At 41.2% G+C, this 15,342-nt stretch overlaps 1 protein-coding gene and 1 long non-coding RNA gene across 2 annotated transcripts in view; one reads left to right on the forward strand and one right to left on the reverse strand.

The window, feature by feature from the left end:
- The window catches only part of NGFR (nerve growth factor receptor), an 86,738-nt gene that overhangs the window by 18,664 nt on the left and 52,732 nt on the right, over nt 1–15,342 (forward strand). The window contains exon 2 of the mRNA XM_040435050.1: nt 14,503–14,638. Within this exon, the coding sequence (XP_040290984.1) occupies nt 14,503–14,638 (136 nt within the window). The remainder of the gene's footprint in view (nt 1–14,502; nt 14,639–15,342) is intronic.
- Nucleotides 1,291–1,700, reverse strand: LOC121003315. Its single transcript, XR_005779459.1, has 3 exons — nt 1,681–1,700; nt 1,578–1,612; nt 1,291–1,337 (listed from the first exon to the last, which is right to left on the reverse strand). It is a non-coding gene; the product is annotated as an uncharacterized LOC121003315 (long non-coding RNA).

Raw genomic sequence — 15,342 nt, forward strand, 5'->3', positions numbered from 1 at the left:
GCTCTGTTCTAGAGATAGGTGAGGGTCCCAGAGATTGGTGGCATATCCTAGCAATTCCTTCCCAAAATGACCCAACAATTCATAGGCTGTGTTTGGTCTTGCAGCTCTGCACCATTCACTTGGAGGGAGCTGCGTTGCAATACCAGAAAGATCCTATGAGGGAAGCTGTTTTGAAGAAGAGAGCAGCCATGTTGTCCTAATCTCAGGCATCCTCTTTGATGAAGAGATCATGCCTCATTACTTTATAGGGTATTTAACTTTCAGTCATAATAAATCTGATGTAATTCAGCTAAAAGGTCTTTATTCCTACAACTGTTTATTTTTCTATTCAACCTCCAAGAAAAAAGCTTTTTATAATAGCATCTTATTTTTTAATTAGATTTTCATTCCATGTTATTAGATAGTTTTCAAGTAACCATAAATTTGCCCAATGTCCACAGGGGATTTTAAATGGGGTTTGAGCTAAATATTTTGACAGGTCTATCCTTTTAACACGTAGAACTCGTGGCTGAGTGACTCTCACATTATAACCTTACCTGGTAATTAATTTCACTGCCCCATATAATCTCCATTAAAAGAAAATCTGAAATGTATCAAGTTTTTTTCGTACCATAATAGTTTCTATTACTGTACATACGTGTCCATCTATACCCCTATTACTTTCAGATTTTCTCCTCTTATTACTCCTATTTTTCCTCCTATTACTACAGGTAACCTCTCCGTATATCTCCTCTTATTACTTCATATTACTTCTCCCTATATCTCCTCCTATTACTCCATATAACCTCTCCCTATATCTCCTCCTATTACTCCATATAACCTCTCTCTATATCTCCTCCTATTACACCATATAAACTCCCTATATCTCCTCCTATTACTCCATATAACTTCTCTTTATATCTCCTCCTATTACACCATATAACCTCTCCCAATATCTCCTCCTATTACTCCATATAACTTCTCCCTATATCTCCTTCTATTACTCCATATAACCTCTCCTATATCTCCTCCTATTACTCCATATAACCTCTCCCTATATCTCCTCCTATTATTCCATATAACTTCTCCCTATATCTCCTTCTATTACTCCATATAACCTCTCCTATATCTCCTCCTATTACACAATATAAACTCCTTATATCTCCCACTATTACTCCATATAACTTCTCCCTATATCTCCTCCGATTACTCCATATAACCTCTCTATATCTCCTCCTATTTCTCCATATAACTTCTCTCTATATCTTCTCTTATTACTCCATATAACCTCTCCCTATATCTCCTCCTATTACTCCATATAACCTCTCCCTATATCTCCTCCTATTACTCCATATAACCTCTCTCTATATCTCCTCCTATTACACCATATAAACTCCCTATATCTCCTCCTATTACTCCATATAACTTCTCTTTATATCTCCTCCTATTACACCATATAACCTCTCCCAATATCTCCTCCTATTACTCCATATAACTTCTCCCTATATCTCCTACTATTACTCCATATAACCTCTCCTATATCTCCTCCTATTACACAATATAAACTCCCTATATCTCCTCCTATTACTCCATATAACTTCTCCCTATATCTCCTACTATTACTTCATATAACCTCTCTATATCTACTCCTATTTCTCCAAATAACTTCTCTCTATATCTTATCTTATTACTCCATATAACCTCTCCCTATATCTCCTCCTATTACTCCATATAACCTTTCCCTATATCTCCTCCTATTACAGCATATAACCTCTCCTATATCTCCCCCTATTACTTGATATAACCTCTCCCTATATCTTCTCCTATTGCTCCATATAACCTCTTCCTATATCTTCTCCTATTACTCCATATTACAGAACCTCTCCCTATATCTCCTCTTATTACTCCATATAACCTCTCCCTATACCTCCTCCTATTACGCCATATAACCTCTCCCTATATCTCCTCATATTACACCATATAACCTCTTTCTATATCTCCTCCTATTACTCCATATAACCTCCCTCTATATCTCCTTCTATTACTCCATATAACCTCTCCCTATATCTCCTCCTATTACTCTATATAACATCTTCCTGTATCTCCTCCTGTTACTCCATATAACATCTCCCTATATCCCCACCTATTATTCTATGTAACTTTCCGTATATCTCCTCCTATTACTCCATATACCCTCTTCGTATATCTCCTTCTATTACTCCATATAATCTCTCCCTATAACTCCTCTTAGTACTACATATAACCTCTCCCTATATCTCCTCCTATTACTCCATATAAACTCTCTATATCTCCTCCTGTTACTCCGTATAACATCTCCCTATAACTCCTCTTAGTACTCCATATAACCTCAATTTCTCCTCCTGTTACTCCATATGTAGGGCATAGGTACTGCAGAATATCCAGGCCTGTGCTTGAAAAGTATTCTGCCTGTGTTGCACATGTGGGATGTTGTATATAGCATATGTGATACAGCATAACTGGAACATAGTCTTCCCTCCTCTGGAAGTTTTTATACCACTTGTTCACGGATTTTATGCCCTGTGATCTTTGGCGGGGTATGAACTTTGATGTGGATAATGTCAGAGGGGGTGTGATTGCAGGAGGGGACATATGCTTTTCATATATAGTATTATGGCGAGGGAGACCCCATACAGCTTGGTTTAGTATTAGAACCTTATTGTTATTTTTTCTTCATCTCCAAGATCTTTAGAAATCAATGTGCATATTAGCATGCTGTTTTATTTTCTCTCAGTCCATTAATACAGGGCATTTTGCAGACTCATACTTAAAAGACATTGGATCTGAAAATTCATCTTAGTTGAAATCCTTTCGTCTTCCGCCTCCTTCAAAGATTAGTTACCTAGGCTGTGGTATTTACCAGTGCTGGAGGTGCCTTCATGTTTCAGCACCCTATTAGTGCTACTCTCCAGGCTTCGTATTGATGAGCTGTTTAAAAGACTATAAAACCTAACGTACGGTACATTGGGCTTTATAATTAAGAGATGTTAATATCGGTCACACATATATATGTAAATGTCCTTGAAGTTCTCATAACTAGAGGTAAGTGAGATAAAGTGAGATACAGTGGTAATCATGGGGCAGACATTTTCCTGGACTTTCTGTTAGTAATTTTCAAATTGAAAGAGGGGCAGCATATAAAAAGAGAATACAATCCAAATGATGTTTATTCAATGTGGTAGCTTAAAGGGCTTGTCTACTTTCTTTCATAAGGGTCCAATGACAATGAGCTGGCCACAATTTGGATTCCCAGCATAAAGCTATAATGTTTAGGGAAACTTAACAATAAGTGTTTCTTGCAGTGCCACCATAGGGGAAATAAAGCATTGGACAATTCAAATTGAGCCCTACTAGCCAGTATGTCTAGTTTAATAGGGTTGATCCTGGTGACAGGGCCGCTTTAATAGGCAGTGTATATATAATAAAATTCTTTAAATTAGCTCCCGTCAACTTGAGGAATGTCTACTTCTAAGAAGCTGGTGTTCTCTCACAGTAGAAGCTGTTTTGGAAGCTGTTCAGATAATATTTTGTCTTATTTGTTTGCTTCCACATTTTAGGAAGAATTTAGCCAAACTTGGAGTTTCACTTTGAGTTTGGCTGTGTAAAGTCCATAATGTTTTCTATGTAGCCTATTTTTTTTGTGGCACCTCATATTACACAGGTTTATGTATAGACTATAGATGTTTATAGGATGAGTAAACCTATTTTCGGGTTACGCTGAGTGTATGGATAACAATTATTGAAATGGCGAATGGCTTGTCTAGATGTATAAAAGAGACGGTGTCCCATTTGAGCTACAGACATTTTGGTTGACCATTGGCAAGATCAACACATGGATTGTGGCAGCTCAATTACTCACAATCTATTGCATAAACATCTGTAACTGCTTGACAAATAATCTGACATCTACATTCCTGCCCACCCATGATGGATGGTTTCATTATGTAACATCACAGTTTGTATAACTTTATTCCCTAGAAAGTTACAGACTTACTACTAAGATATCAGTGTTGTCCTGTTTATGGGGAACAGAACAGTGGAGCTAGATATATATGTTTGAATTCGATACATACATGTAGACCTTCTACTTCAAAACGGACCCAGTAAATGTAGGAGTCTGTAAAAGCTATATGGAACATTTTCATCTTGTGTTGTCAAGTCAGGCACCCCCTAGGCAAATGAATTACCTCAGAGTACCCCAAAGCTATGATCATACCCTGTGCTTCACATTAAAAGCACAGCATGTGGACATTATAAGTGTAACCTGGGAACAGTGATGGCCAGTTCGCAGTGTTCGCCAGCGAACACATGCGGGCTGCCATCTTGACTCACAAGTCCGGTGATGCACAGGTAAGCCCTTACCTGTGCCACGAGCCGGTCTGAAACAAATGCGGTCACCGGCTCGCGGCACAGGCACAGGTAAGGGCTTACCTGTGCATCGCAGGACTTGTGAGTCAAGATGGCAGCCCGCATGTGTTCGCGGGCGAACACTGTGAACTGGCCATCACTGCCTGGGAACATGGCACTTACCTCCTGGGGTACAAGCACCACAGGATTAGATCCTAGCTTCTAGAAAAGCATAAACACACAAATAATATTATTTTACTTATTATTACATTCCTTTATAACAGGACTTACCATTGGGTAGAAGCTACAACATTCAAGTGATTAGTTGCCTATAGAAGCCACAAACAGATCTCAATAGGAAAAATTATGTATGGGCTACCTCCTAGTGTCTTTCCCTGTTACCACTCCATCTCAGAGCAGGACAAGTCGACTTATAGCTCATTGGTCGTTTTTCCCACCTCTTTAGAAGAAATAGTGCATCAAATTTGGTCTGATTCTCTTCTTCCATGTTTGATAATGCTTAAGAAGACAAAACATTACCAAAATTCCCGCCACTAATGTGGAAGATGTATGAGCCCAACTTTGACAGGCTACATAGTAGCCAAAAATGTTCCATGTGTCATGCATCTTTGCTTTGGATTGACTGTGTTTGGGTCAATATTCTGAAGTATTCGCACTTTTCTGCTAGAAATATTTTAATTGATCTGTTACATTGACATGACCTCCTCTGATTTGATTTCTCATGGAAAACATGTGAATCAGAGAAGTGAATCAGAAATGGGGGCACCTCACTATTGTGTTGGTCACCTTGAGATTTCTGTTGGTATATCATTGACAATTGATTGATGAGACCCAAACTGGTACTGGGATTAAGCCTTTCAGAACCACCAAGAAAGAAATTTTTTTGATGCTTGCAAATATCCAGGCGTATACTGATTCATATGAAGACATACCCTTGTATCCATGGTTGACATCATGGGCTTTAGTACATGTATTGTATCTGGTATATATGGCTGTTTCATATAAGCAGTAAGCTCTTAGGGATAAGCACAACCATGTATTTGAATAGGCAGGGCACAAGGACTGGTGGGAATCAGTAGTATCCATAAACCTTAGCCCATCTGTTGCCTTATTCAAGCACCAACACTTCACTAAGTATATTAATATAATTTTAGCCTTTATGTGTTTCCCGCAGGGCACATCTGGATGCCCGTTATTACATGTATTACTTTTATTTGTTTATAGGATGTAATTACAATTTTAGAAGCGTGCCGATGCTGCAAAAAAAGAGATTGGAATGTAATAATTTAGAGGAAAGCTTTAGAAAAACTCTAGTTATTTATCTTACTAAAGAAGTTTTTCTTCTATTTTAGTATCTGTGTACCAAACAATAGAGACAGCCAGCAACTAGTCTATTCATATAATCTATTTCCTCATTCCATGGAACCACCACCTTCAGGGTCAGATTAACCCACCAGATACCATATGTTCCTCCAATGACACAGTAACAGGCCCCTAGAATGCCAGTCTTTTCGTTTTCCCAAGGTACCCCATTCCAACACTGACTAGATCCTTTTCTCCAGTCTAGGAGTACTTAGATCATGTCTGTCACTCTTTGACCCCATTATATCACTTTTTAGCACCCCTTCACTCATTTGTTTAACCATTATATCACTTTCTAGGAAGAACCTGTACAGACTATATAACAGCTTTCATAGACTTCTAAAAGTAAATTTTTCCATTTTATGCAGTCATACAATGTCTGCCTCCAGATCTCTGCTAGAGGGGCTGTCCAAGTGTGAAAGAAAAAGAGGAGGTGCAGATGTTCCAAAACAACTGAAAAATAGTTGTCACCTCTTTAATCCCCCACCAATACAATGCACATGCTCTAGCAGTCTGCCGCCAGTCTTTGTTTATAAGCTGCTAGCTATGATTTGCTGTACCGTTGATGTCAGTAAGTACAGCACATGACTACTGAGGCCACAGATTGGTTGCAGTGGTCACATACCAATACAGAACATCATGACTTAGCAACCTGTAACCAGAGACCAGTGGGGGACCACCAGATCCATCTGTGCTGGACCAGCAGGGGATTGAAGAAAGGGCACTGGTATTTTTGCAGTACCTTTTTGGAAAGCTTCAAACATATAGTCAACTTTAGCTAGGCACATTTACCATTTGTGAGTTTCTGGCAACTGGTTAACAACCATTTTGGCCATATAATGGTGTCCATGTTGGTTGTTGGGAAATTGTACTCTAAGACCTGACAAAAGTGTAGAAATACTGATACCTTTTTAATTTGTGGATGAATATGTCCTTTAACTTAACTGTTCCTGTAACTAATAAAATATCCTCATGTAGAAACCACATAAAAGCTTTAACAAGAGGGTATAATGATTTAGTTTATATGTGGAAAAGCTTTTATTCCCAGTAAATAAAGTGCAAAGAATCTAAAACGAATGAAAATGTCCCGGTGTTTCGGTGGAATGTAAACTTAGCATCGGTCTGTGATCCCTTCTTTAAACAGCTACGTTCGGAAAGGCTGAACTGGTGCATGATACGTATCATTTATCATAACAAAAATGCTACACTTAAGAATTAAGAACGAGTGTGGCATCACTTATTAAGTGTAATGTACAGTGAGGAAATAACTCCTTAGATCTGCTTCTTATGTAATTGGGTGAACCCAGAAGATGTTAGGGACCTGACTGTAATTCTTCTTTGCAACCCCTGCAGCTACAAACTGTGCTAAAGGGATTTTCCAAAAATATGCACTGAAGGTCTATCATTCACCTTCTCCCTGGCTGTGACGCTCTCCGCTGTGACTGGATCGCAGCACAGCCAGGGAGAAGGAGACGCCCATTGAGAAACCCTGGCGTCTCCTCCTCCCTGTACCGATTTTCAGAATTACCATACTGTGCGGGAAAACAGCAGCAGGGCACAGCGGAGCGTAGGAGCGATATTTGAAGGAAAAAAAAACTGGCAGGGTGGCAGCATCGGGGTGGAGTGGGGGGGGGGGGGGGGGGGATACCCCGCAAGGAAAGGTATTTATCTAAACTAAAAAAAAAAACATGAAAGGTCCTCTTTAGCAGGGGTTTTCCAGTTATAACCCTGTTTTCAAATTAAAAAAAACATACTCACTTTTTGCCAGCCGTACTGTTCTAGCTCCCTCATTTGCGGTCTTCTGGTCCCCATCCTGTAAACCTCCAGACGAACAGGGTTATATGCGCCACTGCAGCCAATGACTGGCTTGAGCGGTGACATATTCCCAAACGGCACATGTCCCAGCAGTGACGTGCCACCCTGCAGCAGCAAACGTAACCCCGTCCATCTGAAAGTTTTCAAGTGAGTTAGGACCCAGGGAGGCAGAATGCAGTGGCAGGGCAGCAGATGAGTATGATTTTATCAATAGGTACAGCAGACTGGGCTTCAAATTTAATGAAGTGAAGTGTAATGAAACTCCTTTAAGGTGGCCATATGCATTAGATGAATGTCATCCAAACCTCCTAATTTCGCTGGTACTGTTAAGCCGTCTAATGTGTATGGGGGTATCCCAACTCTCTGCTGAGAGAAGACATCAGGGAAAAGAAGGATAAGACATGTTGGATTGCTTTACTCTCAGGAGATAATCTGGTGACAAAGGTGTCAGTGACTTATACCCATCTCCCTGTTGAGAACAGTTACTCGCTTGATTGAACCGAGAGGAGCAAGAATAGCTGTCAGTCCGACATGCTATGTAAGCCGTGCACCCACGTTTACCAGTATCAATTCCATAAATAAGATATTTGACAAAGGGTGTCAACTCATGGTTATGGTGGCAGTGGCAAATGCCTTTATAAAATGTTATCCAAAATTCTCGACTGACTCGATTATATAGATATATATATATTACTGATGTATATATTCCTATATGAAAAGTCTCCTATAAATACCAAAAATTCTTGTGTCTTTTGCAGTTGGAAGCCAGCAGCTGTTATGAGCTCAAGTAGCGCTCTGGGGTGACAATGGGGCCACTAAGAGCTACCAGCGTCAGCATTTGTCACTGCTGCTAATACTAGTCCTCTGCTGCTGGGTGGGTGCCAGGTTTTACATCTCATCTCACCCTTGAAGAGAGAAGAAACCCACTTTGTATCAAGGATTCAGGAGATGGATCCTGTACAGGCAGGCTCAGGCGGGTCCATCAGAAGGTCAGCACATAATCAAATGGGATTAGATTTTGCCATAATCAAATGAGATCAGATTTTTACGATATGATAGGACTTCACAGAGCTTCACCCCCTTCTGATCTGCAATATAGTGACCTATTAATAAAATTATACCGCGTTGGTCTGTAAAAGCTTTGCAGTAACATCCTCAAGTATCATTTCTCAATCAATAAACTGGGGAAGCTATGGCTGCCCAATCTATCATGACCAGTGGTGCGCCCCTCCAGTAGTGACAGGATGCACACCCCTCGGGTCCAATCACCAGTGAGGTCCATATGCAACTGCTAGTGGAGTAGATTAGTCCTGTTTTTTTGAAAGTCCTCTTTGATCAGTACATGTCTTCAGGAATAGCAGGCATTCAGATCATGGAGTGTTTATTCTGGAATGGTACTACAGACCTCGACTGATAATTTTGAAGTAAAACATCTTGGTGGTGATTAAGTATCCTCTTATATAGGCAGATTACCTAAGATTGGCCATATAGCAAGTCAAACAGCGCTATGATGGTGGTAGTAGTACTCACAGTACACGGTGGCAATGCTCACTTTGGCGCTCCCTGGGGTGCGCACAGTGAATGGAGGTTCGTTTTCATCCCTGAGGACACTCTCTGACTTTCCTGGCTCCTGCCTGATGGTAGTAGGGGTGCCCTTGATGTTAGGTGGTTGGCAGGGTGCAGGGCAATGTATGCAAAGTATGGATTGTAACAGCGGCTGCTGTATACCGCTGTTCCCCTGCTTACCGCCATGGTCCCAGGTGCTGTGTTAAGCGGTGATCTGCTACCAGTGTTTCCTTTCAGCCCTGGCCACAGCATGCTTGCTGCTTGTTTCCTGCAGCATTTCCTTAAGGGCCGGAGCGCATCACTTCCTGTGTTTTATGGGTTGGATCATATGACCTCGCCAACCAATCCTAGCCATCCTGCACATATATAAGTGGCTCAGCACCCTTCCCAGATGCTTCAGTGTCAAGGTCCTTGTGTCCTGCTAAGGTTCCTAATATCCGCTGGTGTTCCTGACTTGTACTTGTATTCCTGGATTCTGCTACCTGTTTGATCCCTGCCTGCTTTTCTTGACTCTCCTGTTGCTGACCTGGATTGCCTGACCTGTACCTGTGCCACCTGCCCTGACCTATTGCCTGTATGACTTCGCCTCTGCCTCATCCTTCGGTCCTGCACTGTTGCTCCTGGTTATGACTCAGCCTGTTGACAACGCATGTACCTCTGGTACCTTTCTCAGGTACCTCCTGGTCTTCCTGTCACTGATAATGGGGAAGGGGAAAACACCAGATACACACAAAATAACTAGACAACAGTCTAAGCCTCAAAAGCTAAGGAAGAGGGATGGTGACCTCCTAGTAATCCCTAGGCCTTTCCCTAACTCCTGCCAGTATGAGCAGATCCTGATGGTGGAAATGCTCATATGCCAGATACATATGCCCTGCTAAAACTGACGAGCCCTAGGATAGGTAGCAGGAGACGAGACAGCTGGTTCCTTCCCAGATGAAGAAACCCATGTCTCCATGAGGCCTAGAACCAAAACACACCACAGAGTAACTAACAGAAAAGGCAAGTTGTACTTAGCTTTGAGATGTATGGAGAAGCAGGAGATCCAAGACAAACAAGCTCTAGCAACTCCAAGAGGAAATATCAACCACATGGTCAGCAGTGTGAGGCAGACCTAAATAATGCCTCATCACAGATAACAAGCAGCATCTGAGGAGAGTTGAGATACAAATAGGAAAACAGAGACACCTGTCAGATACCCTCACGTGCAGCAAGTCTATCCGATCTTCTCACTTCTCTCAGTGGAGGGACCGTGACACCGCCTCTGAAAAGTCTATCCCCACCATCAGGGGTACTGTGAAGATCAAGGGGTTCACTTAGACAACGCCCTTAGAGGAGGTAGGACACGTGGCAATAAACTCTTTTCACAGCAGCAAAGTCTTTATGCCATAAACAAGCAAATACCTTGCTGTCATTACCTTGCATAGCCTTTGTGATTCTGGGACTTCTAAGATGGCTGGTCTCTTTTCTTCATGCAGAAGCTTGCACATGTAGGTCTTGTCTGTAGCTCTGCTAAGACTCACTAATTAATCAGGTGGTGGACCTGGTCCATCAACCCAGTAACCTAACCAGGTCTGCCAGTGTTAACTATATATTTCCCATACATTGCTATTAGGTAGGCTTAGTGCATATATAAATACGTGCTTTAGCAACAAATCACAACATTTAACTCAGCAACATTACGCTCACCCTTTTACTGGCACTTTGTGCAGTATTCCTCTGGGGCACTGCACTCCTGTTACACAAGCAAACAATTGCTGAAATGAAAGGCTGGATGAACAGTTGGTCACTACTTACAATGATATGTGCAGTAGTTAATTTCCATTATGGTCAGCAGCACATCCGCAGCTTACACAGGGCGATACGCTGCCAGATGCAATCATTTTTATGTACACATAAAAGATGCCATCAGCACTTGCTTTTTTGTTGGCTGGTTGCTGGGCATTACATAGGGTAATGATTGGCAACGACCTTCTGCAATTGCCATAGTCTGCCCGTGTAACACTGCTCATATCTCACACCTTTTTATGTATCTCAAATCTATCTATTGATTATATATACTGACTGTGTATATATATATATATATATATATATATATACATACATATAGTAGCTTCAGTCCGAGGTGTAACTTCAAGCTTCTGGGTTCTAGGACCCCCACCTACCATATACCATTTATAATAGTGGTGCTTTCTTATGTGACAGTGGGGCCTTTGGGCCCCCCTCAGGCACAAGGGCATTGGTGCGGCTGCTCGCTCTGCACCCCATAGAGGCACACCCTTGGCTTTAGTGCAATGCAGACATACTGTACTGTGCAACAGCCAAGATACATTGTGACCACAGGTGGTCAGTGACATATCTACCTGCACTAATGGCTCAGCCATCTGTGTGAGGATGCTATTAAGACATGGCCAGTTGGGTGGGGGGGGGGGGAGGGGTAAGGATATTGGAAACCACTAAAGTCATTTGCGCATATTTATTACCATGCTGAGTGTGGGAAAAGGGAGCAGCTTGATTATTGGAAAGCTGTCCAGTGTCTCATGGCAAATTGGTCTAGTTTATTAGGAGTCTCAGTCATTAGAAGATGGCTCACTGACTGGAAAACACTCTTACTAATTGGAAGGACATCAGTCCTGTACCTCCCGCTGTCATGTCACTTTTCTGTTTTATATATATAGACCACTAGTGGACTAGAAAAATATGGTGGCTTTCTTCCAGAGACAGCGCCACTCCTGTTCATGGGTTGTGTCTGGTACTGCAGCTCAGCTCTATCGAAATGATTGCGGCCAATCGGCAATACCACATGGAAAGGTTTGGCTCCGTTTTTAGAATAGAGCAGCCATGTTTTTCTAATCCTAAACAGACCCTTTAAGGAATTGCTTAACTAGCAATCCCCCTAATGAAACATTATGATTGGAATTGATGCTTTATAACCCAACGCCAAAAGCCCGTAGATTGCCCAGACGTAGGAGACAACAGCTCTGATCTTCTCCTAATGAGATTCCTGATGGGTCAAAATTAGAAAGAAGCTTACTTTTGGCTTGTGCGTTTCTCTAATGCTGGAGGAGCTCCAAGGTCTTTGAAGTCCTGAAATCCCAAATTCTTTCCCCAGCTGTGGAATATTTCCCATTGGAGGGAGGTGTTGACAAGTTGGAGGTACTGGACATCACCCCCTATAATGCAGTTTCATGGAGGATTTTACTTGTATGTGAACAAATGTTTCCTTTTACACTACTATTAGGTGCTTATTCAATGTAGGATACAATTGGCGAACCTAAGACTCCTCCAAAGGCTTATATACTGTGACTATGCTGCAGCTGCTTGTAAGGGAATACTGTCAAATTATCTTCTAATCAGGGCCATTTTTAAGAAAATTGGGCTCTGGACGATAAGCAATGTAGGATCTCCATGCTTACCACTATTAGACAGTTGTTCTTATTCAGGTCCACATAATATCATCATTCTGACATATGCCACCAAGATAATATAATACTGCCACATACAGTATTGTATGACACTGCCATAGAGTACTCAAATCATGCCCACTGAAAGAGCTATCCTAACAATGCTTTTTAACTTCCTTAAAATATGGCAATTCAGTTCCTAAATAATACAACTATGTACCGAAAAATAATGCTGGGTAGTTTTAGATTTCTTCTAGGGTCCATTTCTTTGGCCCCTGAGAAATTGTAATGTCACATTTAGGGAGATGACATAAAGTAGATTTTTTGCGGTGCGGAGGCACGGACAGAAACCCCACGGAAGCACTAAATGTTGCTTCCGTGGGGTTCCTTGCCTCTGTTCCGCACCGACCTTCTGAATTGCTGACCGATTCAAGTGAATGGGTCCGCATCTGAGATGAGGGGTGCACACGGTTGGTCCCTGTGTATTGCAGACCCGCTGTTTGTGGGCCGCAATATGGCCACTGCCTGGCCGTGTGCATGAGGCCTTAACCTGGTGAAAGGTTTCCAATCCCTTTAAAGGAGTCTTACAAGAAATGTTTATTGATGACCTATCCTCTGCATGACTTATCCTCTGAATAGGTCATCAGTATCTGATCGTGGGGGTCTGACACTAGGAACCCCCTGCGCGAGCAGCTGTTTGAAAAGGCACCGGAACTCCTGTAAGTTTCTCTCTGCTCACCATGCACAGCGCCGTACATTGTATAGCGGCTGTGTTTGGTATCTCGCTCAGCCCCATTCACTTCAATGAGGCTGAGCTGCGTGACCGATGAACGCGAGAATACATGGCCTAGGCAAAACTGGAGAAGACCGCAGCACTACTGCGAGCACCAGTGCCTTCTTAAACAGCTGATCAGCGGAGTTCACAGGTGTCGGACACCTACCAATCAGATACTGATGGCCAATCCAGAGGATAGGTCATCAGTATAAAAATCTTGGAAAACCCCATTTAAACCAAAAAGTGTAATTAATCCATAAAGTTCTTGCAGGACACCATGCCCCCTACATATTGTGTGTTACCGATACTGTATGCTACAAGTTGCAGATGAGATGCAGTAAAAGCGGTTGCGGTTTTTACAATGCGCCACGTCCCCAAAGTATTAGCCCAGCTTGATGAATATAGAGCTGATTTGCAATGGGTGCACCACTGATAATCACTAATTTTGTGATGAATGATGGTAAGCAATGTGAATACAGCTTAGATATACTCACATGGTTCACAATATGATTTTTTCATATACAAAATATATTTTGATATGCTAATTGCAGTTTAATGACTAATTGCACTTAATGATTGAAATGTATTGTGCTGCATGGATCATATTGCAACTGGGCTGGTATTTGTGCATTGAACATGGAAGAATAAACTGGAATCCCTGGAGAACTGCAATACTCTTGGCTGTATGTGACCCTGGATCAAGGTTGAGGCAGCTGGTACCCATCACTTTCTTTCCTAAAGTACTGCTTCCTTCTGCATAGATAATGGATGGAATGCATGGATAGATAGATAGATAGATAGATAGATAGATAGATAGATAGATAGATAGATAGATAGATAGATAGATAGATAGATAGATAGATAGATTAGACAGAAAGATAGATCGATAGATAGATAGATAGATAGATAGATAGATAGATAGATAGATAGATAGATAGATAGATAGATAGATATGAGATAGATAGATAGATATGAGATAGATAGATAGATATGAGATAGATAGATAGATAGATAGATAGATAGATAGATAGATAGATAGATAGATAGATAGATTAGAAAGACAGACAGAAAGATAGATATAAAAGATAGATAGATAGATAGATAGATAGATAGATAGATAGATATATAGATAGATAGATAGATAGATAGATAGATAACATGTTGTTAACTGATTGATGTCTTTTGTCTCGGTAGTTGTTGGTGGGTGCTGAAGACTGTCCAACAGGACAATACACCAAGAGCGGAGAATGCTGTATAGCCTGCGGATCTGGAGAGGGTGTCGTACACGAATGTGGGGTGAACCAGACTGTCTGTGAACCCTGCCTTGACAGTAAGTAACACCAGACTAATTGTATATATATTTATACAGTATATACTTGGTACATTAATAATCTGCTGCACTTCTGTGTCCTATACTGGCTGGGATTGTTTGGCTTTATACTGTGCATCACCTTCATATCAATGCTGCCCTGTTGACTTAAAGGGGTTAACTCAGCAGCTGCGCCCCAGACCTGGGCAATGCTCTGCCCCCCTTAGGGGGCCTCGCTTTATGTCCTTCAAATCAAAATCTGGATTCCATCTGCCATAATATAAACCTCATTACTTCAAAATCAATGGCACCCTCCCTTCTTCCTCTTCTCTCCTTGACTGTGACCTTGGGAAGAAGGGAGATAATATTCAGTGTGTCAGACATAGAATTATCTCTTATATTACCCTAATGAGTGTAATGAGAGAACAAATTCAAAAATGATTAAGTACGCTCATAAAGTAAGTGGACAACAATTTTCTGGTTATTGAGACATTGCAACTTACAGCAAATTTGATGATCTTAAAGCAAATTAAGGAATTGATTGTCAGGTTAGCTCTTGTGCTGATAGCACAGTAATTGTAGGACCACACAATATTATATATGAATACTGCAAAAGAATAATCTCTTTATAGGATTAAAGTGAATGTCCAACTTTTAACCCCATGTCGTTTTAGATGCAATATTCTGTGCTGATAAATGTCCTGAGATATCTTTTAGCTGTTGAT

This window comes from Bufo bufo, chromosome 6, assembly GCF_905171765.1.
Source record: "Bufo bufo chromosome 6, aBufBuf1.1, whole genome shotgun sequence".
Taxonomy (NCBI): domain Eukaryota; kingdom Metazoa; phylum Chordata; class Amphibia; order Anura; family Bufonidae; genus Bufo; species Bufo bufo.